The sequence below is a fragment of the Thalia democratica genome, chromosome 9, assembly GCF_965202585.1.
Source record: "Thalia democratica chromosome 9, ktThaDemo2.hap1.1, whole genome shotgun sequence".
In the NCBI taxonomy this organism is placed as follows: Eukaryota; Metazoa; Chordata; class Thaliacea; order Salpida; family Salpidae; genus Thalia; species Thalia democratica.
Window position 1 is genome coordinate 30,031,302 of NC_139173.1, and position 27,112 is coordinate 30,058,413.

At 24.5% G+C, this 27,112-nt stretch overlaps 1 protein-coding gene across 1 annotated transcript; it reads left to right on the forward strand.

Annotated features, from left to right (window-relative positions):
• The first annotated feature begins 3,218 nt into the window (after nt 1–3,218).
• Nucleotides 3,219–14,647, forward strand: LOC145845173 (uncharacterized). The gene is made up of 19 exons (XM_082952594.1): nt 3,219–3,224; nt 3,402–3,564; nt 3,844–3,888; nt 4,271–4,517; nt 4,989–5,988; nt 6,148–6,316; nt 6,623–6,709; nt 6,814–7,061; nt 7,192–7,395; nt 7,710–7,798; nt 7,900–7,972; nt 8,721–8,915; nt 11,669–11,757; nt 12,654–12,735; nt 12,972–13,169; nt 13,270–13,349; nt 13,593–13,773; nt 13,950–14,032; nt 14,524–14,647. The coding sequence occupies exons 2-19, from the start codon at nt 3,444–3,446 to the stop codon at nt 14,645–14,647; spliced, it is 3,315 nt and encodes a 1,104-aa protein (XP_082808720.1). The 5' UTR covers nt 3,219–3,224; nt 3,402–3,443.
• Nucleotides 14,648–27,112: the final 12,465 nt, after the last annotated feature.

The window sequence follows — 27,112 nt, forward strand, 5'->3', positions numbered from 1 at the left end:
ATTTTTTTTTGTATTAGTAACTTTTTTACTATGAACCTGGTTTTTAAATAGAGAAATGAAAAGCTTACATTCAATTGTTTTAGATGCTCAACAACTTTACAAACAAATTCATGTGATAACCTAGACTTTAGACTAAATTAAATTACTTTTGCTTATATTTTTAAAGTTCTTTTGCTTAAATTTGTCAATCACATATTTTAGATGCTTTCAAGGTGGAAACGGGTCTAAATTGCGCGAAGACAAAATTGCTCGAGGCTACTAAATTGCACGTGGGGACTAAATTGCATGAGAACAAAATTGCACGAGAGTACAAAATTGCACGAAGACTAGTTTGCACGCGGGTACAAAACTGCACGAGGGGACAAAATTGCACGAAGACTATTTTGCACGGAAACTCAATTTAGCACGAGTTACAATTTTGCACAGAAGGTTAATTTTGCACGACAGAAAGTTTTGCACGGAGGGTCAATTTTGCACAAAAAAATTCTAACTTAAAATAAGTAAGTAAAAAATGTTATAAAACCTTTATATTTTATAAAAAAATAATAATAAGCATGTATTAGTGTAATTAAATTAAATTTATTTAGGTTTATATTAATTTTATTTATTTTTTTTTGAATTTATTTAGCTTTTTTAAAATTGAAACTAAATTATTGTGTCTAAAAACTAATATAAATTCAAAAAGTTTTTAGTAAATATAAAACTAGAATTTTATTTTCATAAAAATATCCATTATTAAAGAATAAACATGTATTTATGTAAACTTAAATTAAATTAAAATTATACTAAACTTCAATATGAAAGAAAACAAGATTTTAAATAAAAATAAATAAATAATATTTACATGGGTAGGTGTTAAAATTGCACGAACGTAAAAAATTGCACGAAGGGACAAAATTGCACGAAAGTACTTTTGCACAGAAAAAAAACGAGCATGCAAAATAGCGAGATAATTAAGTAAATTTAGAAAGGAGAAAATCCGTCTGATGAAATTTTTATTGTGCATTGTACAGAAAGTTCTATTCTAGTAATAAAAGACTACCTAGAGTGATATACCTTTTCGTGAAAAATCTGTTTACGTTAGTTGTAGTTTAAATAATTAACACTAAAATTGTGAATTAAGTGTGCAAACAAATCATTAACATTATATCTGTTTCAGAGTTGTTAAAATTTTAATAGTTTCTATGCTAATTGAGCACTGAAGCGGTTAAGCTTTGATTAGCTTTAAGTCAGTGATTTCACGCTTGAATAAAAAAGCAATACCTTTTACCAGGCTAGATCTGCTTTTTTACATTCGACATCAGTTTCGTTTTGTTTAACAAAATGTTTTATTTAGTACTATTTGGATAGTTACTACTTATTTTCATTAAAAAGCTAGCTTTTATACCGATATGCAATATTTTTTTTACTTAACACTTTATAATTACTTTATTGGTTGTAAAACTGCAAAAGTTAGAGCTATAAGAAGTATTTTTAAATATTTATGATGATTTTTATTTTTTTAATTACAAAAGTATACTTTAAAAAATGTCTAAACATATTTTGTTTAGAATAATATCAACTACAGGTCCATAAGTAGTAGATGAATAAAGTTTTTACCACTAACACCATTTTAGAGATGTTTTTAAAAGAAAATAAAAAAAACAAAATAAAAGGTTGTTTTTTCCATAAAACTTTCTAAAAGAAGACAAGACGAACAGATCCATTCATTTTATTAATTGAATCTTAGTTTTAACTTTTATTCAGTAATAAACTTTTCAACAAAAGTTCTTAAGTCAAAGTTTAATAAACTTTAACAAATTTAATAACGTTTACTAATGATATTAAGTGATTTAATGTTAATGTTAAACAAAGATGTGCTAATTTTATGCAATATTTTTTGTACATTTTTTGAATGATTTTGTGTCGACTAAAACATCTTGAGGAGTTATAGACGTAAGATGAAATTTCGAGGAACTTTTTACAATATTTGAAATATACAATCTTAATCAAATTTTAAGAGTGGGTGGAGCTAAAAAATAAAACAAAAACAGTCGCACGAAAAAGCGGAACGAAGAGAATATTTCTACTAAGCATGCTGATAACATAAACCTCTGTAATGATCTGTAAAGCTCGCCACAAATTTGTCTTACAAAGCAAAGCCTAATGAAAGCGGAACTTTCTAAGGCTGGAATTTATTTTAACCAGGGAGAAAAGAAATATGAAGGACTTTATTTTCTAATAATTTTAGTAAAAAGTACATGGGTCATGTCTTACATTAAAACAGTTTAGGTAAAAAATGCGTGGACAGTTTAAAATAGTCATAATTGAGGGTATTAAAAGAAATTTAAGTTTTTTTTTTGCTTCGGTGACCATTAAAAAATTGAGGGTCTTTGAAATTTACAATCGGGCTTTTTTGTATATATTATTAAAATATAAGAAGTTTGGAAAAAAAATACAGCAAAGAAAAAAAATTAAAAAAATTAAGAATAATTTCATCGTTTGGAGTTAAAGTATCCAAAAAAAGCATTTTTTTCTAAAGGGCCCCATTCAAAAAGTCAAACCAAAATCCAATGGATTTTTTTGAAATAAACGGTAAAGGAGCGTTCTCTAGAATATAAAAAAATTTAGTCAGCTTTAAAGATGATGAAAATGATAGGATGTAAAGTTTGGACATTTTTTTTAATGCAAAAAATGCTAATCGAGCTAAGTTAACGGTTGTAAAATAATTTGGATTTAAATCTTTCTTTTTCTAAATTTTGAACAAGCTATAAACTTCAATTTTACATGTGATTTTTTTTCTCTTTGACAAAGAAAGCTTTAACTCTTTAATATTTGTCTTTTACCAGAAATTTTATTCAAACCTCCTAATAAATTTGTAATCTTAGTATTACTTTAGCTTAATTCTTCAATTTTTTCCTAATGAAAAAGGTTATAAATAAAATTTGTATTTAACTCTAACATTCTAAACTGCTTTTTTTTTTCCAAAATCGCGTTGTGTTCATTTTTATTATGTTTTATTCAGGTGTTTTCAGTAACAATACTAAAAGTACGAAACTAAATACAAGTCTAAATACTAACTTAAAGGTTAAAAAATGAGCGAAACAGTATCAAAGGACGAATTGCACGACAGTTTGTTTACGTTTAAAGTGTTTACTGATTCACAATTGTTAGAAACTCTCAAAAGCATTAATCAACATCAAGTTTATTTGGAACTGAAAGACTTTTGCAATGATGAGTTAAAGGTATATGTTTTTACAACTTTTATTTTAAATATGTTATTAAAATAACAAAATTTCTTTTCAAACATTCTTTGAAGTTTACAAAAATAAATTTACAGTTTATTTTTACATAACCACTTTTATAACATAAGTTTTAATAGTTATACAGTTTAATAGATTGAATAAAAATTTGAAAAACAGCAAAGTATTGAGGTACTACACAATGAAGGGCAATTTTACAAGATGGCAGAACTTGTTCTGCAAAAAGGTGAACTTGGACAGTTGAAAAGTGGTTGGACTCTGGCGTTAATCAATGCTTTGGAAACAAACGGTTTGGTTGAAATCGCTTCGGTTGTTAGGCCTGGTAAGTAAATATTTTTAGTTACAAATATAGTTTTCAAACATGACTATTGCTCAGTGAACTAAACATATTTGTAGCAAAACACTTGAAATCTATAAAAAAAAGCTTTCAATTTAAAGCTTAAATTGATATCTCAGTTTTTAATTACTACCATTTTACTAATGTTAAATAGCGAAATATGATTTTTGTTTTAGGTTAATCACTTTTATTGGATAACTTATATTTAATTTTAATATCATCACTATTATTATATTTAATTTTGAAAATACGTTTACTTTTTAGATTACTCTGACTACATCATCTACAACGAAAACCAAGGCCTTTATGGTAATTTTTTTAATTAAATAAAAACAAGAATTCAAAATGAAAAGGTTATGTGATTTTTAGTTTATGTACAGTGTATTTTTTTGTTTCGTTTATTATCTTTTGATTAAAATATGGTAGTTAGTGTAGTAAACTAAACTGTTACTTATAAAGAAAAGTTATAACTAAAACAAGTTTATTTCGAATTTTTTGTACTTAAAAAGCATATATAAACAATATTGTTTGGTTAAAAAGTTCAAAAACAAAGAAAAAAGCTATATTTTCTAAAACCTGTATCTTTCAAACACTAATATAGGTTTTAAGGGTGACTGTAAAAGTTTTATTTTAAATGTAAAACTTCAAAGCCTCATCGAAAACTTTTCAAAAAATAATTTAATACATACAGAAAGTAGCTTAATACGCGTAATCGAAGAAGTTCTTAAGAAATTCTGTAGCATCTTGAAAGATCCAATAGGAAAAAATGACAGTGAAGAATATATGCAAGGTCTACCAGTTGTCCACCCAGTTATAAAGCTCAGTGAAGATCATTTCACGAAAAACAACGCTATAACAGATGGAAGGTATCGAGTTCTTGAAGAACAAAGAAGAGCTTACAAAGATGCTGAAATAATTCTTTTTGATGAACTTGTTGGGTTAGATTGTTTTAACTTGAGCATTTTGAAAAAAGGTTTCTATCTTATTTGTAAAATTTTTACAAAAAGAAAATTTTGAGAAACTTTGAATTATTATAATATTTTAATAAATGAGTCAACATGTGTTAAAAGTTTAACTTTTTATGATTGTTGTTAACTACAGATGCTTAGTAAATATATTAGAATAACAACTAATAAGGACTTAAGAGTTAATATACTTAAAATATATAAAAGTTTACAGAACAAATAGATTTTATTTTTAACTATTTTAATATGATAATTTTATCTAAAGACAGATTTTAATTTATAAACTTTCAAAAAAGTAATTATTTAAAAGATATTGTTGTCTTTAGTTCAAAACAAGATTTTGTTCATCCAGCTTCAGTTTTGTAGCCTACAATTTTAAAAATATTCATGCAGGTTTAAAGTTTAGTTTTGGTTTCGTTTATTTTAAGTTATTTTTTTTACTAGGTCCACTAGTAATGATGAACAGAGAAACGAAACATCACGTCGAAATTTAAGAAGTCACTCAGTTTATATGTTGATAATAGGCCCAGCTGGTGCAGGAAAAACTACTATTAGCAAGAGGGTAGTCCTCAAAACAATAGAAGAAAAGCGACGCTGTGTGTTCGTGCCTCTAGCATTTCTAGATCCAAAAAAACCAATTAGTTTAAAACAGCTGTTACTAAGACTTCCTTTGATGCACTTAACTAACAGATTCCAACTGAAAGAACATGACTTAGATGTTGCGTTTAAATGGTTACTGCAAAATCAAAACATTATAACTGTCATTTTTGACGGTCTTGATCAAACTGATATAAAGTTTGAAGGTTTAAAAGTTCGATCTCAAGTAGAAGTTAAGGAAGAGTTTAACCCTTCCGAATTAATGTTTCTGCTTTTGTCAAGAAAAGTTCTACCAGACGTCAGACTTGTTTTAACTTCTAGGCCGCACTCAATCCTAAATTTCCATCCTGACATACAACCAGATCATGTGCTTTTTTTGGATGATTTGACCGAACAAGACATGAAATCTCTTATGGAGTTTTATATAAACACTAGGGATGTTGACAAAATAGTTGCAAAGCTTTTAGAAAAATCACCAAGAGTGCAACAGCTGATTTACTGTCCTCTTTTCTTACGCATATTCTGCCAACTGTATGACCTAGTCGGAAGTGTGGAAATTTGGAAGGTTGTTCAATCAACAGCCAATCTTTTCGACGAGCTTTTGAGACGGTTGCAGCATTCATCTCACAACGCTGGAGAGATTCAAGACGAAAACAATCTTAAAAAGATTTCAAAGTTAGCTTTTACTAAAACTATGGTTGGGTCGGTTGTAATAAATCAAAACGACCTCAAAAACTTCAACATAGAGGCGAAAGATGTACAGGACCTTATTATCGGAATTCATGGGGACACAAGTGCTGCCCTTATTGGACCATGCATGTTTTATTTTTCTCATCAGAGCATACAGGTAGGTCAAAAAAGCTTAAACTTTTTAAATTAGTATACAAGACCTCTGTCTATCTTTTAGCTTAGAATTAGGGAAACGTATATATAACTCTAATTAGTGTTGGTTTTTATGTAATCATGAAATGTTTACTTTAGTTTTATGTGCCTACACTTTTTACAGGAATACTTAACCTGTCAACATGCCTGGTTAAGACTTTCATTTAATCAGTTTTGTTGGTTCTTGCCACAAGTTTTTCCTGAACTTGATAGTTTTGGTAGTCCTAAGAGAAAGGATAAACTTTCTACAGTACGGATGTTTTTAATTTCGCTGATGAATATCATTTCGTTTGGTATGGTTTTTGTTTATTGTTGATTCTTAACCCTCTTTTTTCTAAAAAAACTAGCTTTTAATAATAGTTTATCAAGATTAGTGTACGTCATTTTTAATACTTTACAATATAAATAGCAGCTAATATTTTTAAGCTGTAATAGAAAGTTAAGTACGAGAAGCTAGTGGAAGAAACTTTGACACCATTTTTATTTATTCCGTAAATGTTGAAATATGTTTATATGATGATAAGTATAAATATATAAACTGTTGTTCTTAAGCTATTATGTATGTAAACAACAGTCTCTAAAACATAAACATTTATTAGACTCGAACGATTTACTCCAAAGGAAAGATAAGCTCATTCAAGCATCAACAGAACATATAATAAAATGTCATGGAGAAAAAACCTTTAGTTAGTTGCTTTAAACAAACAGAACTAAAATATAACTAAAACTGTTATAGCAAATATATTTTTCTAATTTAACTATTTGAGTATTTTTTTGTTTATTTTTACAGATCATTCATACGTAATAAGAACAGATTATGTCGAAATATGTAAGACTAACATTGTGAATCAGCTAAAACAAAAGCTAGAAAACCATAAATTCAATATATGGACTGATCATAAAAAAATTTGCAATGATCTCGATTTTATCACAAAATTTACTAGCAAAATAGAAGAGATAAGATTCAACTCATATGACAGTTTTAATTCGAATGATATGAAAAAAATAACAAACTCTCTCTCTTCTATCAATGTTAATGTGTGTCTTTATTTATAATTTCAAACATTTTACGCTGCAAAACAAATTGAAACTGATTAATATAAATCTCGTTATGTTTAACAGTAGCTTCATCATATATAATGTTTAATACTGGTATTAAAATAAACAGATCGAAAAGTTTAGTTTGCATTATGTGAAACTATTTGTTGATGAAGTTATTAAACAATGCTTAGAGCTAATTTCTAACCGTAAAATGAAAACACTTTTTATTAAGTTGGACTATTCAGTAAAAGATGAAATGCAAAAAAAAATTAGTTATAGACTTGCAGAAAAAGTTGTTGAAAATGTTTCTGGTAGCAGAAGTACAAATCAAGTTAGTATAACACTTACTTAATCTAAAATCATGCTTGTGCATTGTATAACACAGTTTGCACGTGTTTTAAGCTTAATACTTTATTCCTTCAAACTTTTTCTCACAATAATGTTTATTTTGGGGCAAAAATAGTTTTTATTTATAAAAATTAAATAATCAGTTATATTAACATAGTTATATTGTTAGTATTACGATACATTGTTATAGTTTGGTTTTAATAGTTATTATATGTGTTTTTTTAATTGAAGCGTTGCTAGTTTAATCACTCTTTGCAACTTGCTATAGTGAAATATTAAAACATTATATAAACACAGGAAATAATTGTAGAACTTGAAGACTGGGACATAACTAACTTGCTCAAATTTAAAGTTTCTGGAAAATTTATAACTGCCTACATAAACTGGTTTATTTGTCTTATGTTAAGTTGTTTGTTTGATTTACAGATAATTTTATTTGCTTTTAAAAAATAAGATATTAAACTTTAATAATACTCTTAAAAACCAGGTTTGTTGTTGCTGAAAGTTTGAATTCAACTCACACTGACACAAAGTTAATTTCCTTGTTTTCACAAGTAAAAGTATGTTTAGTTGATCTATAACAAAACTGCTAATCATTCATAGTACTTATGTAAAATCTACAAGTTTTTAAAAAAATTATAAACATGTACTTCAAAGTTTTATTGAAAAGTAACAGTCTTGTTGAAATAAAAATTTTAAAAATAGTTATAGTAGTTAGGTAACTTTGCTATAAAAAGAAAATAACTAGTATGGGGCAAACAAGTAAACAGTTAAATAACTATTAAACGAGCGTTATCTAATAAAGATTGCGATAGTTTTTTAAGTTTCTGCCAAATGGGCGACTACAAAAATGATTTTGAGAAACCATGGTGTATAATGAAATTTATGACTTAAAATTTCATCTAGTTTCATAAAAAAAACTAATGTCCTTAGTTTATAGTTAATTAAAACATAAATCGAAACTTCACTCAAATAAGAATATTTGAAAATATTATTACTAAAATCCGAAAAAGTTAAATATTGCGTGAGAGTTAGTTTTTAAATAAAAAAAATTATAGCTAGATTTAATTTATAACAAATAATGCTATCAATTTGTTTTAACATTTTTTCATGTTTTTCTTATAATATTTCATGATAAAAAAATAATTAGTGTTAACTAATTTAGAAAATATATTTCAGCAAAGTTTTAAGATGTAATATTAAGTTTTATTTATTAGAACTTGAACTACGAGCTTGTAACAACTGTTTAAATACATAATCAAAGTTTCCAAAATTGATTTACAATAATTAGTTTCAATTATTAAAAAGATGGAGAAGTTTGGATTTTCAAACGTAAGAGAATGCAACGAAGAACTATTTAAATTAACAAAAAAAGTCTTAACTACTATTCAACTAGAAGTTTTTTGCATAAAACTGCATTATGACCTATCAAACGACGAAGAAAATAAAATTATTTCCGAAATTTTTATAAATATATCTGAATTACATTTTTCTACTAATAGAGTAAGCCGTCTTTGCTTTTTGGTACATACAATTAACAAGTATAAAGCAAAATTTAAAAAATTATTTAAGTTCATTTAAAATTTAGAACTTATGTATACTTATTTGATTACGTAAAAAACAATAGCTTTATACGACCGTTTCGTATGTGAGATATATTACCTGATATACTCATCAGTAAAGCTAAAGTTTATTAACAATGTTTAACAGAAGTTTAGAATTTTATATTTTATGAGTATTATGACGTAGTATTAATGAAAGTTTTTGTGAAGCAATTTAAGTTTGAAAAACACTCTGATTTTCTTAGTTTAAGAATTTGTGCGTTTTAAAAAGTTTGGAAAGTTTGTATTAGAAATTTTTTTTAAACTATGTTTAAAAGTAAAATTCGTGATCGCGGCTTAATTTTACTTTTATTTAATATTTAGTTAGTTTTGAACTTAAAAAAAAATAATTTTTGGTAACGTATGTATATATTTTGTCTTTCGCATTTTTTGTTTAGTGTTATGTCCTTCAGATTTATCAATTTCTATTTTTTTTAAGTCGCAAAGTTTGCAGCCGAATTTAGTACTGAATTTTGATTTTGTCCTGTTTAGTATTTCCCATTTAATTTTGCAGTCTGTATTGTTATATTTTAAACTCCAAATATAGTTTGCCAGTTCTGTTCTATGTCTTTTGTTGATGTTGTTGAATGATGATTTGTGGTTCCTATATCTTTGTCTAAATCTATTTCCTGTAGATCCTAAGTACTATTTGGTTATTTTGTTTGATGTTTTTGTTGCTCTATATATTATGTTTGAAACTAGGCATTGATTGTTTAAAGGGCAAGGTTTTTTGTTGCAATTGCAAAGTGTACCTTTTGTGTTGCTTTTATCGTTTATATTGTTTTTGTTAAATATTTTATTGTTTAGTGCCATTAGTTTGCTTCTGAAATTACTTGTACAACTGTAAGGTACTTTAAATACGTTGCGGATAAATATTAAAACATATGTGTGGTTTTTATCAAAGGATGTGGTAATCAGATTTAGAAATTGTTTGCCTATTTTATAATTTAGACTTAGACTAAACGGTGGGTTGAAAAATATTGCATCTTTTTTACTTTGTCTTTTATTTCTTTTTAATAGGATGGTCTTACCTATCAGTCTTTTTTTTTTATATTCAGAGTATCTTTGCAATTGGCAGAAATTAATGCTTTTTGGTTAACTTCTTTTACATTGTTAAAAGATTCTTCATTTTTAGATGCTTTTATTAGTCTTCTGTTTATTGGTTCGGGTAGTTGTCTTAGTACTTGTCGGGGGTGATTTGAGTTGTTGTTTACGTATAAATTTGGTGACTTTGGTTTGTTGTAGGGTTGGTAACTTGAGTTAAATATGTTGAACGACACATCTAAAAAATCTGTTTGGATTAATCCTGATTCTGTTGTTATTTTAAAGCCGTTTTGTTTAAATAGTTTAATCAAATATTTAGCAGTGTTATCAGCTGATCTCGGTAACGTACTTCTTGTTATCCATAGTCCGTCATCTCTATATAATCCAAATTAATTATCTGTAAAAATCTTAGTTTTTAAAATTTCATTCAGTAAAAACAGCCTCTAAAATAATCGCAAATCAAATTAAATCAAGCTGGGAACACGAATAGCTTAAAACATTTTCTAATACAGTTTATAGCGTTTTTTTTTATACCTTTCCAAACTTTTCAAAATGCATGAATTCTTAAACTAACAAGATCAGCGTATTTTTTCAAACTTAACTTACTATACAAACAACCTCTAATATTACTACGTCATATAATTATAAAATTTTAAAATTCTAAACTTCTATTAAACACTGTTAATAAACTATAGATTTATTGATGACTATATGAGGTTATTAATATCATATACGAAACGGTCGTATAAACATATTGTTTTTACATAGTAAAAATAAAATCACTCCTTAGCAAGCACTATTGGCCAGAACTTTTAAAAAATCTTTTGATATACATAAATTTATATAGAAAACAAAATGATTATTTAAACTTAATCGCTTTCTACAGAGCCCACTTTAAGGGCTTTTTAATAGTTTGTTAGGCAAATGTGATTAAAAAATTCCAGAACATACTTTTCATTAGGACAAAAAAATAATGTCTTAATCTTCAGCTAGTTCAATTCAAAGTAAATAGCACTTTAGTAAATAAAGGTTTAAAAGTTATACAAAAAACAAAAAACATTATGACGTAATTATTGAATGTTGTACAGTACAAATATTACGGATTTTTAAAAATCGTACCAGCAGAATATTTAAACATTTAGCTTTATGAAACATATGTTTTAGTTTGTTTTTAAAATTTACTTTTCTTAATAAATGTGGGCTCTAGGAAAAGTGCTTAAGTTTATTTAATTACACTATACATTTGTATATAAGCTTTTCTTTACAGTGTGTTGCTAGATTTCTATACATTTTTTAGTAACCTTTTCATTTAATTCAAAATTAAACTTGAATTTTATTTAAGATTCTTTTTGCCATTTTTAATAAACAATATGCTATATCTTAACTTCTACTAGTAAGTATTTTTAACAATGATACTTTTTTAAATAAACAAAGTATCCCTTAAGAATGCTTTGTGTAAACATTAATCGGTTTATAAAATATTTAACCATAAAATGTTTTTATAAGTTTGGTACAAGAAGAATTTTGTCTTCTATTTGTATACGATTGATTAATATTACTTTTTTAGGAACACAAATTTATTTTTTGTAACAATTAAAATTTTTAAAACAGATATTTTCAGTCATCGTTGAAAATTTTGAGGAACAAAGTTTAATAAAAGTAAAACTAATAAAAGAAGACCAAAAAAAAGTATTCTATGAGTAAATAACGTTTATGATTCAAAGAAATGTCAAAGCGTATAGATACTTACTAATAAAGCAATAGTTATTTTTTTCAAGTTTAGCCACAAATAAAAATAATAAAAAATTAAACATACTTTTAGAAAAAAAATTTCATATAGTTGTTCTATCAGACTTTTGATACCTCATTTTTATACTAGTTGCAATAGTTGCAAACAAAATAACAATCACTAAACATTATGTATATAATATTAGAAATGCTTATTATATATCCCAAGGATTTAGAAAAATAAAAACATACTAAATGGGTGCACGACTATTTAAACTCTGACAATTCAAATTCTTAAAAACAATTGAAAGGGCTGCAAGTAAAAAAGTAATAAATATTTGTTAAGTTTAAAAAATATATATGTAGGTCCTATTAATACCTACCGGCAATTTTATTTTGCAAAAAATTAAATATATTTTGAGATATGGGTTAAATAAAGTAAAAAACATAGTTATTTTTAGTAATTTTAAAGTATTTTAAAAGTATTTAAGGTATGCAAAAAAAAAAAAATGGCTAGTAGATTTTAATAATATCTACATACTTATTTTTTCGAATTTTGATTACTTTTTTAGATATAGTTCTTTAAAAATTATTTAAGAACTTGAATTGTCAGAGTTTGAAATGTACGAGTTTGAATTGTCATGTAACCTTACTAAATGTAAATTATTTTGTTAGAGATTGTTAATATCCATAAAATTTGACATTTAAACTAAGTAAAAGACTAAAGATATGTATTCTAAAACATCTTAATTAAAGTTGAAAACTAACAAAAAGAATCTTAACCTTACATTTTAAAAATATTTAAAATTTAAATAATAAATTTTCTTGATTTGTATGACTAAACAATCTCAGTGACTTTATTTTATAGAAATATTGAACTCAATGTTAGTGATTCTGATGAAATTGCAATAATAAAACTTTTAGACTACCTCCGTGCTTCGAAAATAAAAGTAAGTTAAATTAAAGTTTTTATACGTATAAAGACAAGACAAAACTTAAAATTGTACAAAGCTTAGTGAAGCAATTATAAGTTTATGATAACATTTGTTGAAAATTTTGAATGGTTTTATCTATAATAGATATTTTTATTATTTTAATTAACAAAAGTACTATATACTAAAAGTAAAGTATTATTTTTAGAAAACGAATAAGTATTCTTCAATCAATTTCTCTATTAAACAAACAGGTTGAAGAAATTTGTGTATATAATGTAGAATCTACATCAGTATTATGGTATGTTGAACTATTCAAGGCAATATATAACGTTCAAGTTGAAAATGTTCGTTTTCAAATGATGAATGGCCTTACTTTTGAAACAGGACTGAAAATTATTTCCATTATTCCAATGACAATTTGTAGGATAAATCACTTAAAATTTGACACTGTGAGTTACTAGCATAACCCGTTTTGATATATTTCAGTATATGTTTAAGACTTTACCATTCTTACATTCTAACTTAAATTGAAAAGTTTATTAACATTAGAAACCAAGAATTGAAGTAAAGCATGATGACAAAAGTTTCCTACGAATTGAAGGAAATCCAATGAGAACAGAAATTTCATAGTTGTTTAATTTTAAAATTATTTTTATTATAAGCTAAGAGTAATAAAATAAAATGTTTTAAGTTTTTATTTTTATTCTGTTAAGTTATTTTTATTTTGTGTTCACTTTCATAAGTTTTAAGCTTATTTAATGCTAAGCTAAGACATAACAGTTAATAAATTACGATTATATATTATAATATAGTTTTAAAAGAGTTTTTACTAAATATTTTAAACTTGTAACCGACTACAAACATTATTTTAGTGTCTCAAACGTAAAAGAATTAAACGAAGAATTATTTACAAAAATGAAAAAAGTTTTAAATAGGCAGCAATCAATCGTTTTTTGCATAAAACTGCATTATGACTTAACAAACAATACACAAAATACAATTTGTTCTAAAATTTTGGAGAAAATATCTGAATTAGATTTGTCTACAAATAAAGTAAGCAGGTTTTGCTTTTTAGTTGTTAAAATTAGCTAATATTTAAGCAAATAAAAACTTTAAAAGTTTATTTTGCTTTTTTATAGAGAATAAATTTATTTAGTTATTTTGCATAACTGAACAGTTTAATTATTTTAGAAAAAAAAAATCTTTTAACAATTAAAATTTGTAAACAGACATTTTCAGTCGAAAATTTTGAAGAAAGAAGTTTATTAAAAGTAAAGTTTAAAAAAGATGATCAACAAAAAGTTTTATTTGAGTAAGTATTATTTATGTTGATTGAAAATATATAGACGTCCGTACAACCACTTACTCGTAATGTATTTAGAATTAGAATATTGTTTTTATTCAACCCCAGCTGAAAAAATAAAGCGATATTTAGAAAAAAGAACTTTCACAAAACTATTTTATCTTCATTTTTAAATTAGGCTTTTAGACTAGTTTCAAAAATAGAAATAACTACTAAACATTTTAATTTTACTATCTAGAATGCTTTCCATACATACTCCAGTGTATATAATAATATGTATACACATTTTTTTCATGTAATTTAGTTTACAAAGTTATTTTTAATCTACAGGTACTATTTAATCTGAAAATTTCGAGAATTTTAAACATTGTTTAAACACAATATTTCAAATAATAACTTAAGCAAATTTTTTATGGTTTAAATATTAACTTTTCTAAAATAATGCATTCATAATTTTTATGATTTCTACGGCTATACAATCTTATTAACATGTATTTTAGAAATATTCGATTAAATGTCAGCAGTTTTAATGAAGTTGCAGCTAAAGAAGTTTTAACTTATTTACCAGTTTCTCAAAAAGAGGTAAGTTACATTTTATTTGTAATGAATACAGACACAAGGTAATCTTTATAATTATTTTTCGTTTAATTAAAATACTTTTTAATGATAATATTCTTTGAAGACTAAAGTACATTCCTAACTAAAAAAAACAAACTATAAGTTAAACTTAGGTAACATAAATATTATATAGTAAAATAAAATGTGTAACACGCAACTAAAAATATTTTACATCAAACAAATAGGTAGGAGAAATTTGTATATATAATCTAGAAATAAATGATGAAGAGTTTTTCAAGATAATTTTTTCAAAAATATATTAAATATAAATAAAAATATAAATATAAAATTCATTATTAGATGGATGAATTTGTTGTGGAAAATGTGAAAACTTACGATAAAAAAATTGTTTTAATGATTCAAAAAATCCTTAAAAGGTTTGAAGTTAGAATAGTCCAAATAATGTTAGAACATACAGTCACAAACAAAACAAAAACTGATATATGTTCTAAAATTTCCAAAAAGTTGTATAAGTTAGACCTGGCTATTAACAAGGTAAATTGATCCTTTTCTTTTCAAAAAGTTATATAAATCAAAAGTGTTTAAAAAAACGACTAAATAAATAAATAAAAAATAACTCATAATTTAAAGAAAATAATTTGTTTAATATAGGAAATCAAGTTCACTGTAAAGTCAAGCACTGCTACTATTTTGCTCAAAGCTTATCTTAAACGAAGAAAAAAACCAATAATTTTAAACTTTTAACGGTTAAACACTGTATAAAAACCTAATCAATAAAATTGTTTTTATTCAAGGGTTACATGACAATTCAAATTCGGACAACTCAAATTCCGACAATTCAAATTCTTAAAAAAATATATAAATGAATATATCTCAATAAGTAATATAAATTTGAGGAAAATAAAAATTACATTTGTAGATCTTATTAATATCTACAAACCAGTATTTTTTCTTTTTTCAAAATCTAAAATACTTTTCAAGATATTTTAAAATTACTAAAAATTACTATGTTTTTTACTTTATTTAACCCATATCTCTAAAAATATTTACTTTTTTTCAAAAAGAAAAAAATGGTTTGTAGATTATAATATGACTTACATATTTATTTTTTACATTTGACAAATATACATTACTATTTTATTTGTGGCTGTTTAAATTTCTTTTTAAGAATTTGAATTGTCGGAATTTGAGTTTTCCGAATTTGAATAGTCTTGCACCCCTTAAACGAAGAAAAAAACTAATAATTTTAAACTTTTAACGGTTAAACACTGTATAAAAACCTAATCAATAAAATTGTTTTTATTCAAGACCGTTTAAAGCTTTTGTTTACCACATTTTGTACTGGTTTCAAGAACAAAATTAGCCTTAAATAGTTTTTTTGTTACAAATAACTTAATGTTAAAAGCTTTTATTAAAACCTTGCTACTAGATTAACAGCTAAACATAAATTGAAATACTTTAAAACTAATTGTTTAATAGTGTAACATAACAAGCTTTTTTTTTGCATTTAGTCCTTGATTTTTATTTATAACTTAACTCTCATTTTATTAAAGAATGTATATACAGTGATAAATTTATATTATATTCAAGCATAGTCTTAGAAATTGCATTTTATAGTTTTTGTTGTAAAATGTTTTTTTAAATTTTTATACATGATAACATTTTTATAAGTTAAGTTTTGTATCTTCTACTATTACAATAATGCTTCGTTGAAATTTTAGTGTTACAATTTTACTAACGATATTTCATCAAAAGATTTTTTACCACGTTTTCAAATTTTATTTTCTTTTTTCAAATTTTTTCTTAATTTAGGAAAAGTTGACTTAAAATTTCGTTTTGAAAATTTTAATGAAGCTGTAAAGAATTTCACTGATTTTCTGAAAACTTTTTATTGTGTTTTATACATAACATAAAAATAAACTTTTTGACTTATGCCTTATTTTTTTTTTATAATAATATTTTTTTACAATAAATAAACTTAAAGAATATATTAGTTTAAGTAGTGCAAAAGTTTGTGTGAAGTTTAAACATTTAGTTTCTTAAGATTATTTTTTAACTTAAAACTTAATTTAAAATAAAATTTTTCTGTAGTGAAAAACAATTGTATCATACCATAGAAGAAAAAATTTGTATGCCTACAAATTAAACGTAGTAGAATATTAATCAGTAACGTGCTACAAGTATTTGAAAAGTTTTTCTACTTTAAAATCACAGTAAAATTACAAATCATATATTAATTAAATATTTCAAAGACTATCATGTTTACATGAATTTACATAAAATATAACTTTCCGACCAAAATATCTTTGAAATTAAGTACTTAAACTATATTTTTTAAAATACTAGTGCTTTCTAGATAAAACAGTTTTGTAATTTCAAAAAGTTATAAACGTACAATAAGCAAAGTTATAATTATTACGTCATTATTGTACAAACAACTTTTGCAGTTTACTGCTTTTCAAAAACTTACTTTTTTTATAGAAACTTAACACTATGCTGTGTTATAAAGTGTTATAATCTTCAAAGAATTTAAGGGTTTATAGAAATGTTAAATATCATTGCATAGTGTCGAAAATGATACTTCAAAGAATAAAAATCATTCTAAAAAACAACAAATAAAATGAAGACTTATGAAAAGTTAACTTTATTTACGATTTTAAGTCTAAGTTGTATTCATTCATAATCTTTGTAGTGCTACTATTCCTACTTTTCTTTTTCATTTATAAAGATAAAACTTTGAAATCTCTTATAATTTTTTTAGCAGTATTCCAGGGAATTTAAACTCATTTAACTGCTGTTATACAAATAAATTCTTTCAAACATACTTTATACTGTCCCAGAAAACTTTTTTCTATCTATATCACTGAAGTAAAAGCTTTGTGCCAAAAAAAAGGTGTTCGTTTAACTTTTAAAAAACCAGACAAGGTATATTTCAGAATGTTTTGAAACCAACTGAGTATTAATACTTTCTGTTATACTTTATTGTGTTTGAGAAACACGGGTGTGCAAGCCGTTAGAGACGAGAGATCTTTATATCATCTTCGAGTCGCTTGTTTTCTCCCATTTCTTTCTGTTGTCTTTTGTAGTTTACTTTGGAATCCTTGTTGTAAATGACAACCGTACATTAGATCTTGGTTTCCAACTTAGAGGATTGACTGCTGTATTAGGTTTTTTTCAATGTCACCACAACAATCGCTTCACCAACCTACGCGTCAGAAATATATACAAAGCCGTTAAGATCTTCCACAAAATACTGGTAACGTTGCAACTCACGACAGATATCGGTAAGGTTTACCGTGTATCCGTCTTTTTCAGGAAGTTTTCGCTCTTTTTTTTTGACAAAGGTTCTTCTTTTTTGATCTTCACAATCCTCGGTGTAAAGAGTTTTTCTCTTGCTTATGATTTTTATGGCAAATTTAATTATACATTCTCAAGACTCTTTTTAACCTTTTTGCCTAAAATTTCAAGTGTTTGTGGCTGATGAATGCTCAGATTTAACATCATATTGAATATTTTTTATTCTTCTTTTGTTGTAACAAGTTTGTTTTCTGCCTCGTTCTCTCTTTTAAATCTTTTATTATTACTCTATATGAATCATATTTTAATTCTCATAAGGTGATTCACAGAAAGTAAATCTCTTAGCAGCAATAAAGGCTTTTACTATTTTTTATTCATTTTCAAGTTCTATACAATTCAAATCTTAATTAAAAAAGTGCTCATGGCTGCAAAACAAAACTAAAAATTATTTTTTTACACTTTCAGTTGATTTTTCAATTTTGCATTTCATTGCTAAGCTGGTTTTCTAAGATCATCATCGTAATATTCTTCTGTCCTGTAATACCTCTTTTTTCGTATCTTTTTGCTTAACTGTACTACAAAGCAGTTTTTTTTGAAATGTTTTTTTGTACACCAGGTCCTTAGATCAAACTTTTTTAGCGTTTTTTTTATCGTTCAATAAACAATTTTATTGAATTTTCATATTCAAAAGAATTGTTCTATACTTTTAAGTAACTTAAATTAACGCAAAAAAAATCAATCTATAAAGTTGTAAAGAAAAAAAAATTAAATGCATGCACTTAACTAAAAATATTTTTTTTATCGGTGGCACAAAAGTTTGAACAAAAATTGAATTTTGAAAATAGTCAGACTGTTCATTTTTTTAATTTTCAACATAAAGACCCTGCTTGAGATTTTTGATATAAAATCTATTTTATATAAGTTTACTTAAAAAGTAGGCAAACAAAATTGGCAAATAATTTCAAAGTTATAAAAACCTTGCCAGAATACAACAGCGTCGTTTAACATAAACAACAAAAAAATAAGTTTAATAATTTATATGAATTACTATAAATTACTTTCTTAGAGTGGTTTTCAGGTTAAACATATCTATGAAGTAAACTAAAAAACAATTAAGAGGTACTTGAAATTGAAAATAGATTTTAAAAAAACAGCCAAGAGAATTGCACACCGCGCGCAAAGCGCGCTTTTGTGCTAGCCGAATAAGGCAGATAATTAATATAATAAGTAGAAAAAAATTTATTAATTAGAAATTATTCAAATTAATGATAATTTTGAAATACTATTAAATACTCTTAATATATTAGAAAACTGATGTTTAAACTAAGGATTAGAACAAATTAGTTTGAAACAGATAATGTAAAAAAAAGAAAAAAATATCAATATATCTATTCACTTAACTATAAAACAAAAAGTACTACATAAGTAAAAAAATAGTTTGTAATAAGTAGCTAAGAGTATCGCACACCGCGCGCAGAGCGCGCTCTTGTGCTAGCCAAATAAAGCAAGTACTAATAAATAATAATTAATAATAAAGTAAATAAAATTATAATTAAAATGTAACAAATATAAGAAATTTTTAAATTTTGTATTATTTTTCCAATACTTTTAAAAAATACTTCAAGTTTTAAAAAACTGCCGTTTAAACTAAGTATCAAAACATAATTACTCCACTAATTTTAACTTTAAACAAATCTAAATTCGTTAAACTAAATTCTTGCCTTTAATACTTTAATTCCTGCTTTAAAAACTGCCGTTTTAGCTAAGCATTAAAAGATAAAAACTCTACCAGAAAAAATAATATTTTTACTTATAACAAATCTTAGTTCGTTAACCTAAATTCCTGCCCCAAAAAAAGGCACGCTTCCTGCGCAATCTTGCTTTAATTTCCATGCCTCGAAAGCTTCGCTTTCTTTGGGTTTTGCTTCGCAAAATAAGCACAACAGCGCGCTTCGCGCACGATTGTGCGACCTTGCTTTGGGCTTCTATGCCTCGAAAGCTTCGCTTTTTTCGTACAGTTGTTTTTGACTTTGTTTCTCATCCCACCCTCCCCAAAAATTACATCCAATATATATTTCAAACTATTTTTGATATTTTAGAAATTTCATGTTACGTCACTAGCTCTTCCAGATGCTCTGTTTTAGTCGACATAAAATCGTTCAAAAATATGTTTAAAAAATTAGCATAATTTTATTTTTGAGTTGATTATTAAATTTAAAATCCTTTGAATTTACTTTACAATTACTGTAATAACGTTAATTCTTAATAAATAAAAGTCTTATACGTTTAAGAAATAAATAAAATATTACACAACTATAAAAACTACTAAATAAAACAAAAAAAGTCAATGTGCTTTAAAAATATCACTTGAAAAACAACTGAATATAAACTTTAGGTAGAACTGAACTTAATTTTCTAAAAAGAAAAAAAATTAAGAAAAAAGGTGTATGAAACTTTTGTTGTTGTTTATGCAGGTATAAAGTTTATAAAAGTATTCATGCCTAGTGAAGTTTAGATAAGTTTCAAACATCCCTAGATTAAAAATTTTAAAATTACTTGAGTTAGTTTATCTTTTAAAAATTTAACTTGATAATTATAAAGTTTAGCAAACTTATAAATAAACAGTTTTGTTGTAACATTTTAAAACAGTGTTATTCAGTAAACTATCACTCGAATTAAATGTTTTTACTTGTTAACTAACATACTATAAAGTATATTATTGTTTTTTTTATGTGTTTCTACTCAAGTTTGTTAGATGAATAAATGAGCAGAAATTTTATTTATTTCAGTTCTAATAATTATAGTTTTCTGATAATTAAGAAAAAAAAAACCTTATTAAAGTTATAACTACATATATTAAGTTAGAAAAACAAAAGTAATAAATAATCCTAAACTATAAACAACGGTTTAAAACATCTTTTAGAATTATACTACCGCTTAAAAATATTTTAAATAAAGATTTTTTTTGAATTCAGCTATAAATCAAGTTTTTTAAATATTTAAAATAATAAAGCCAAAAAAAAAAGGTTAATACATCATTTGTTTAGTGTTTTACTTAAATAAACTTAAAATAAATAAAATTAATTCTTTAACTTAATAGATTAATTTATTTGTTACTATGTGAAAATCTGAATTTTAATCATATTATCAAACATGTTTACTAAAACTAAAATAATGATATTTGCACAAATTTTCTGATAAGATGCACATATTTAAAGATAAATACTGAAAACTTATTTTATATTGTCTTACTAGTAGTAGTTGTAAATATATTTTATAGTCCAAAAAAAAAAGTAAATGAACGAACTTGTAGTTTCCATAATGAATTTTAAATAAAGTAGTTAGTTTATTCCAAGTTTTTTTAATACAAGTATAAGTTTTACAACTAAAAGATTGACATTGCAACTTTTTTTATGCTTCAGTCGTGAATTAAAATTTCAAATATGTCAAAAGCGAGGAAAAAATTTGTTCTTCTTGTTATACCTATAATATCAAAACTGATGAACGTAAAAAAATAGCAAATTTAAACCAAGCAAGACGTTGTGCAGCTTGTACAGTTTTTGAAGGTAAAATTGTTGTCACTGGAGGCTCTTCAAGATCTGGTAGTTGTAATTTGAAATCAGTTGAAGCATATGACTATTATGAGAACAAAAGGACTTATTTACCTGATATGAATGATAGAAGATTGAATCATGCTGCAGTTAGTATGATTAACAAATAGTTTGTTATTGGAGGAGATACAACTACAAGCTGTGAAGTACTTGACAGTTGTTCTAGAAAGTTTATAAATATTAATTCAGAGATGATAGTATCAGATGCAAATTATTTTGGAGCATTTTGTATTGGTCACAATATTGTAGTCTTTCACCATTCTGAGAGTTACAACTCTGTTATATACGTGTATAATGTTCCAACTCGTTAGTTTTAGATTTATCCTAGCAACAAACAATTATGAAAGTATTTAAAATACAATAAAGCTTAATGAAGGTAGTAAATATTGTTGAGACTTCCAACGTTAAATTGTTACATCAGAAAAGGTGTTGAAAATAAAAACTGTTTTAGAACATTTAGATTGAAATGTAACCATTGTATCTAATTAGGAATAGTCGTGTAGTCCAGGCCCTGTTTTTCTACAGTAGCTGGACTCCAGGGGGAACGGGTCAAATATGCACGAAGGGACACTTTTGCACGAAAACATTTATGCACGAAGAAACTTTTCCACGAAAGGTAAATTTTGCACAAAGAAACTTTTGTACGAAGACACTCTTGCAAGAAGGGTCATTTTTGCACGAGAGTAAAAAAAACATAAAACAATAAACAGAAAAAAAATACAGCAAACTAAAAAACAAAAGATCTAGTAATAAAAAAACAAAAATAATACAAAGTTACCGACCGAGGGTAATAGTTAGGGTAAGGGCCTTAAGGGTAACAGTAATAGTAAAAATGAAAAAATTAAAAGAACTATTAAAAACTATCATTAAAAAAAAATAACAAAAAAAAAGATATCGATCGAGGGTAAGTGTCAGTTAGGGTTAACACTTAACAGTGATAGTAAAAATAAAAACCTTTTTACTTAAAATCTTTATTCTCCTATATAGAATAATTTTTTAAAACTTTTTCAGCCTAATCTTTATAAAATTTTATATTTTTGTTCGATGGAAGTTAAAAACTTTAAGTAAAAACATAAAACTTTACAAAAATATTTTTTTAAATACTTTGGTTTAAACTATTATTTCTAAGTCTTTAAAATCTTTTTTAGCAAACTGTTTTGTACTTTAAAAAAAATCGTTAAAGGTAATTGAGATAAGGTAAAACTTTAAGCTACTTAAAATCCTGTAAAAGTTTTAAGAAGAAGATAAATAGTTTATAAAGTATTTGTGTGGACTGACAGCGTAAAAGACAAATAATTTTATGTTAATTTTGTCTTAACTTTGGAAACTATTTTGTTTAGAGTATGTATTTTTAAAATTTGTATGTTTTACTAAAGTATATTTGAAAAACTAATATTCGAGTTAGAAAATCATATGATAACTTTTATTTAAACTTCAAAATCTTTTTTTCAATTTTTTCAATAAAAAATTATACTATATTTCACCTTAGTCTTATTTTGACAAAATAATTTTTACATATATTCTTAAAAGTAATTTTATTAACTAATAAGCTCATTAGTCGAAAATTTCAGTAAATGTACATTTATTTCATAGCTGTTAGCAAATTAAGTATATGTGCATTAAACTGAAACATTAAATTCAAATAAAAATTTATCAAAAAACATAGATAGAAAAAAATTAAAAGTTTGTTGCATTTAAAGTAAAAAAAAACTAATCTTGTCTACAATACTATGAGAATTAAAAAATTTTAGAAAGTTAATAGAAGTGATAGAATAGATTTTAAAATTACAATTTTAATTTGCTTAAAATCAAAATACATATAAGGTTTTTACCACAAAAACTTGTAAAAGTAAGAGTTTAAAAGTTACGAATTACGCTAGTTTTAAATACTTATTTTTAGAATTTTTAGAATAAATTATCTAAACATTTAATACTTAGACAAATGCATTCAGTAATGCAATACAGATTAACTTAAAGGAAAACATTATTTTTTTTTCAAATGAGCTTAAAAAATAATAGATAATTATTTTAGATGCAATATTTAAAACTTAACATACCAGAAAAGGATGTTAGAATTATTATAAATTAAAGCATTTTTATTTTAAGCATTGAATTATCTTCTGATGTACACAATTTTCTTCTAAATAATTAATTTTTATGTGATGAAAAAAGATAGCTGTTTTTTTTTGACGTTTTGTTTTCTTATGTGACTAAAGTTATTTTATAAGTGTTACACTTTTAAATCTTTCAAAATTTCCTGTAATTTTTCTATGATATCTTTTTTTTTTCATTTCACTAAAATCTTTATTTTACTTAATATAAACCAGTAAAGTAAACAAGAATTTAAAAATAATAATTTTGAATGAAAATAACAAATAGTGTCCATTTTAACGACCAACAAGTTTCTTATCATTTTTATGCATCTCAAGAAAAATAAAACAGTTGATTTTAAATTTCAATAGCTTAAAACATTTTGCGCTGCTTTAAACTTTCAAAATATTGTTTTTAAAACTTATATTAAAACTAAAAGGTTGGATGAATTCAAAACTTCTGTTTACAAATGTAACAATTTTATGAAATTTTTAAAACTACAGTCTTAAAATACAAACATGGTTCATTACTGTTGCTGAATAATATTTAACGTTCTAACTGCTTAAGTAGCCCATGAGATTTAAACTATATATTTCATTTTTAACAAGTAATAGATTCAGATAAGAACTTCGGTTTTAAATTATTTATTAATTACAATTATTTTGAAATATCAGTTATAGGTTTAGATTAGTTCAACTCGTAAACAGTTGTACGACTCGATAACCAAAAACTTTTTTCGTGCACCAGGTCCTTAGACCAAACTTTTTTAGCGCTTTTTTATCGTTCGATAAACAATATAATTGAATTTTTATAAACAATAAAGCTATTCTATACTTGTAAGTCATTGTAATTATTTAAAATAATGCAAAATTACTCTATAAAGCTGTAAAGAATAAAATAAATTTAGTGAATGCTGGAACTATCAAAATTTAAAAGATTTTTGTTTAACTATATCATTTTTAACTTAGACTTTTTTAATTAATAGCTAATTAAATCATAAATAACAAAAAGTGTTGTTACAATATTTTTAAGTAGCAATCTTTTAGGAAGCATCTTAAATTATAAATAAAAATTTTGATTATAAAAACAAAACAGAACAATTGACAGTTGCTATATAATTTGAAAGTTTTATTATAAGTGTAACAAAAATTAAGTTAAGCAAAAAACAAAAACAATTAACATCTTAGAAATACACTGTTATAGTTTATTTTCATGACTAATTTAGTTACTTTAAAGAAAAATACTGTAGTAACCTTTAAATAAATGTGCAGTTAAGTTTATATTATTAACTAAGTTTAAAATTAAGCTCATAGAAGGTAATTTTCACACACTGTTTTGTTTTATTTTGTGAATAATAATTGTTATGCAGAAAAGTAGTGATAAATTTTGTTTAAAAAAAAAAAAATTAGTTTGAATGGAAATTTTTGTTAATTTTTAAACTTTCTTGAACTAGCTTTTGAATTAAATGAAAATTTTCTGTTATTAAAATTAGTTTTGTAAGAAATATTAGCTTAAATTTTTTTTTATTGCATCAGATAGACTTGTGTATTTACGAAAAAGCAAAAAACCGTATAATTGTAAATTACATTATATCATTAAAATAGGTTGTATAAGTTTAATTTGTACAATTATTTCGTAATATAAATATTTTAAAGTGCTACTTTAAAAGTTGATTTTCTGCATGTGATGTAACTTACCTGACATAAAAGTTTTTAATGTTTATAATCTATGTTTTTAGTAAAAGTTTGTTAAAAAATATTTTCAATAAACTTTAACTACAGTAGCTAAAAAGCTAGCATTTAGTCTAAACATTTTAAATTTTATTTGTTTGATTGAATTACTGTCGTACATAATATGCCAAAATCTAGTAGAAGTAAAACTAAAAAATTATAAATTTCAAAACAAATGTTTTATGTGAACTGACTTTTTGTGTTAAAAAAAAAACAGAAAATATGATTTTCCGAAACTAAATAAAAATACAACATAAATTTATAAAACACTTCGTTTATTTCACAATCATTTTTAGATATATTTTATAATAGGAAAACTTTTTTAATAGTTGTATTCAATAAAAAAGTAAATAAATAACAGTAAAAGAAATTCAGTTATACAGGCAGTGTTTAAGTAGTATTTATATGTAAACTGAACTGTTTTTATTCAGGTAAACAATCAACATCTAATTACAAATAATTATTAGTTCGTTGGTAAATTAAAATAAATGACATCTTTGTTTTATTTTATAAACTAGTTGATTTTGATTTTAATAACACTTGTTATTTTTGGGAGGTATTTTAGTTTGTGGTTTTAAATTTGGATCAAATAAGTAGAGTTTTAAACCGAGTTCTTTATGCAGTTTTTTATATATTTCGATTTATACAAACTACTTTACATAGTTCTTGGTAAAGTAATTGAAACATGCAGATAATATTTTCAAACCGTATAATTTGAATACTTTCACTTTTATTCTGCTAATCTTGCTTAATTTTAGTTAACTTTTTCTTAACATTTTTTTAAATTGGTTAAAGCTTTAATCGTGTAATAATATATTCAAAACAAAAAAACCTATACTTTATATAGCTGTTTAACTGTAAAAATATTTAATTCCTGATTAAGTGGATATATAAGTGTGTAACTTATTGAGCTGAAAACAAATTATTATGTCTTTTTAAAACAAATCACACCAAGTTGTTACTTTGTAAACTAGCTAAAATTCCATTATATCTTTTTAAAGTATAAGCATCTAGTATGTGTACATAACAAATTTTTTTTACAAAAAATCTTCAGTGTAAAAACGTTTTTATTGAAAAACAAAATCTATAATTTAGGGATAATTATGTTTGATTAATAAACAAAAATATTAATTTTTTTCACATAAGTAATAAAAACTATTTTACAAGTTAAGGTAAAAATGCTAAAGTTTAAAGTAACTTCATTTAATATTTCCTTTTAATCTATAGTTATTTTAAGTTGTCTACTAAATAAAAAACACATTTTATAATTTTCAAAAACCAAATCTTAACACACTTTAAGTTTTTGTTGTGTACAAGCAGCAACTTATCTTTAATTGCAAGTTGATAGTTTGTAGCGGTTAACTTATTTTATTAGATACAAATCATATGTAAATTATAAAACTAAAACTTTGAAAACATATATTTTCGTGCGAGCGTATAAATTTTGCGTGGCTTGAAACTACTTAGCGTTGGCCTTATTTGTAAAATATGGAATTTTTTTTTTTTTGACATAGTTTTATTTTTGGATGTCTAATTAGCATTACATGATTTTTTTAACAGCTGCGAACTTTTTTTATACTCATTAGTATTTATATTTATTAAAATATGCACTTTATAATGTAAGTAGTTTAAATTTGAATTTTCAAAGTCTACACTGTTTTTAGGTTACAATAACTTACTTAAAAGCTGTTAATTTAAATTTTAAATAAATTGTATAATTTAAAACATTAAGTAAAAATAACCGTTTAAAATCATTAGGAATTGTTTAATTGTTTAAAGAA

Excerpts from the sequence above, each read along its gene's own strand:
- LOC145845173 (XM_082952594.1), top strand. The coding sequence starts at position 3,444 with ATGGCAGAACTTGTTCTGCAAAAAGGTGAACTTGGACAGTTGAAAAGT. Across the intron at positions 3,889-4,270 it reads CGAAAACCAAGGCCTTTATG|AAAGTAGCTTAATACGCGTA; the intron begins GTAATTTTTTTA and ends TAATACATACAG. Across the intron at positions 11,758-12,653 it reads CAAAAAAAAGTATTCTATGA|AAATATTGAACTCAATGTTA; the intron begins GTAAATAACGTT and ends TTTATTTTATAG.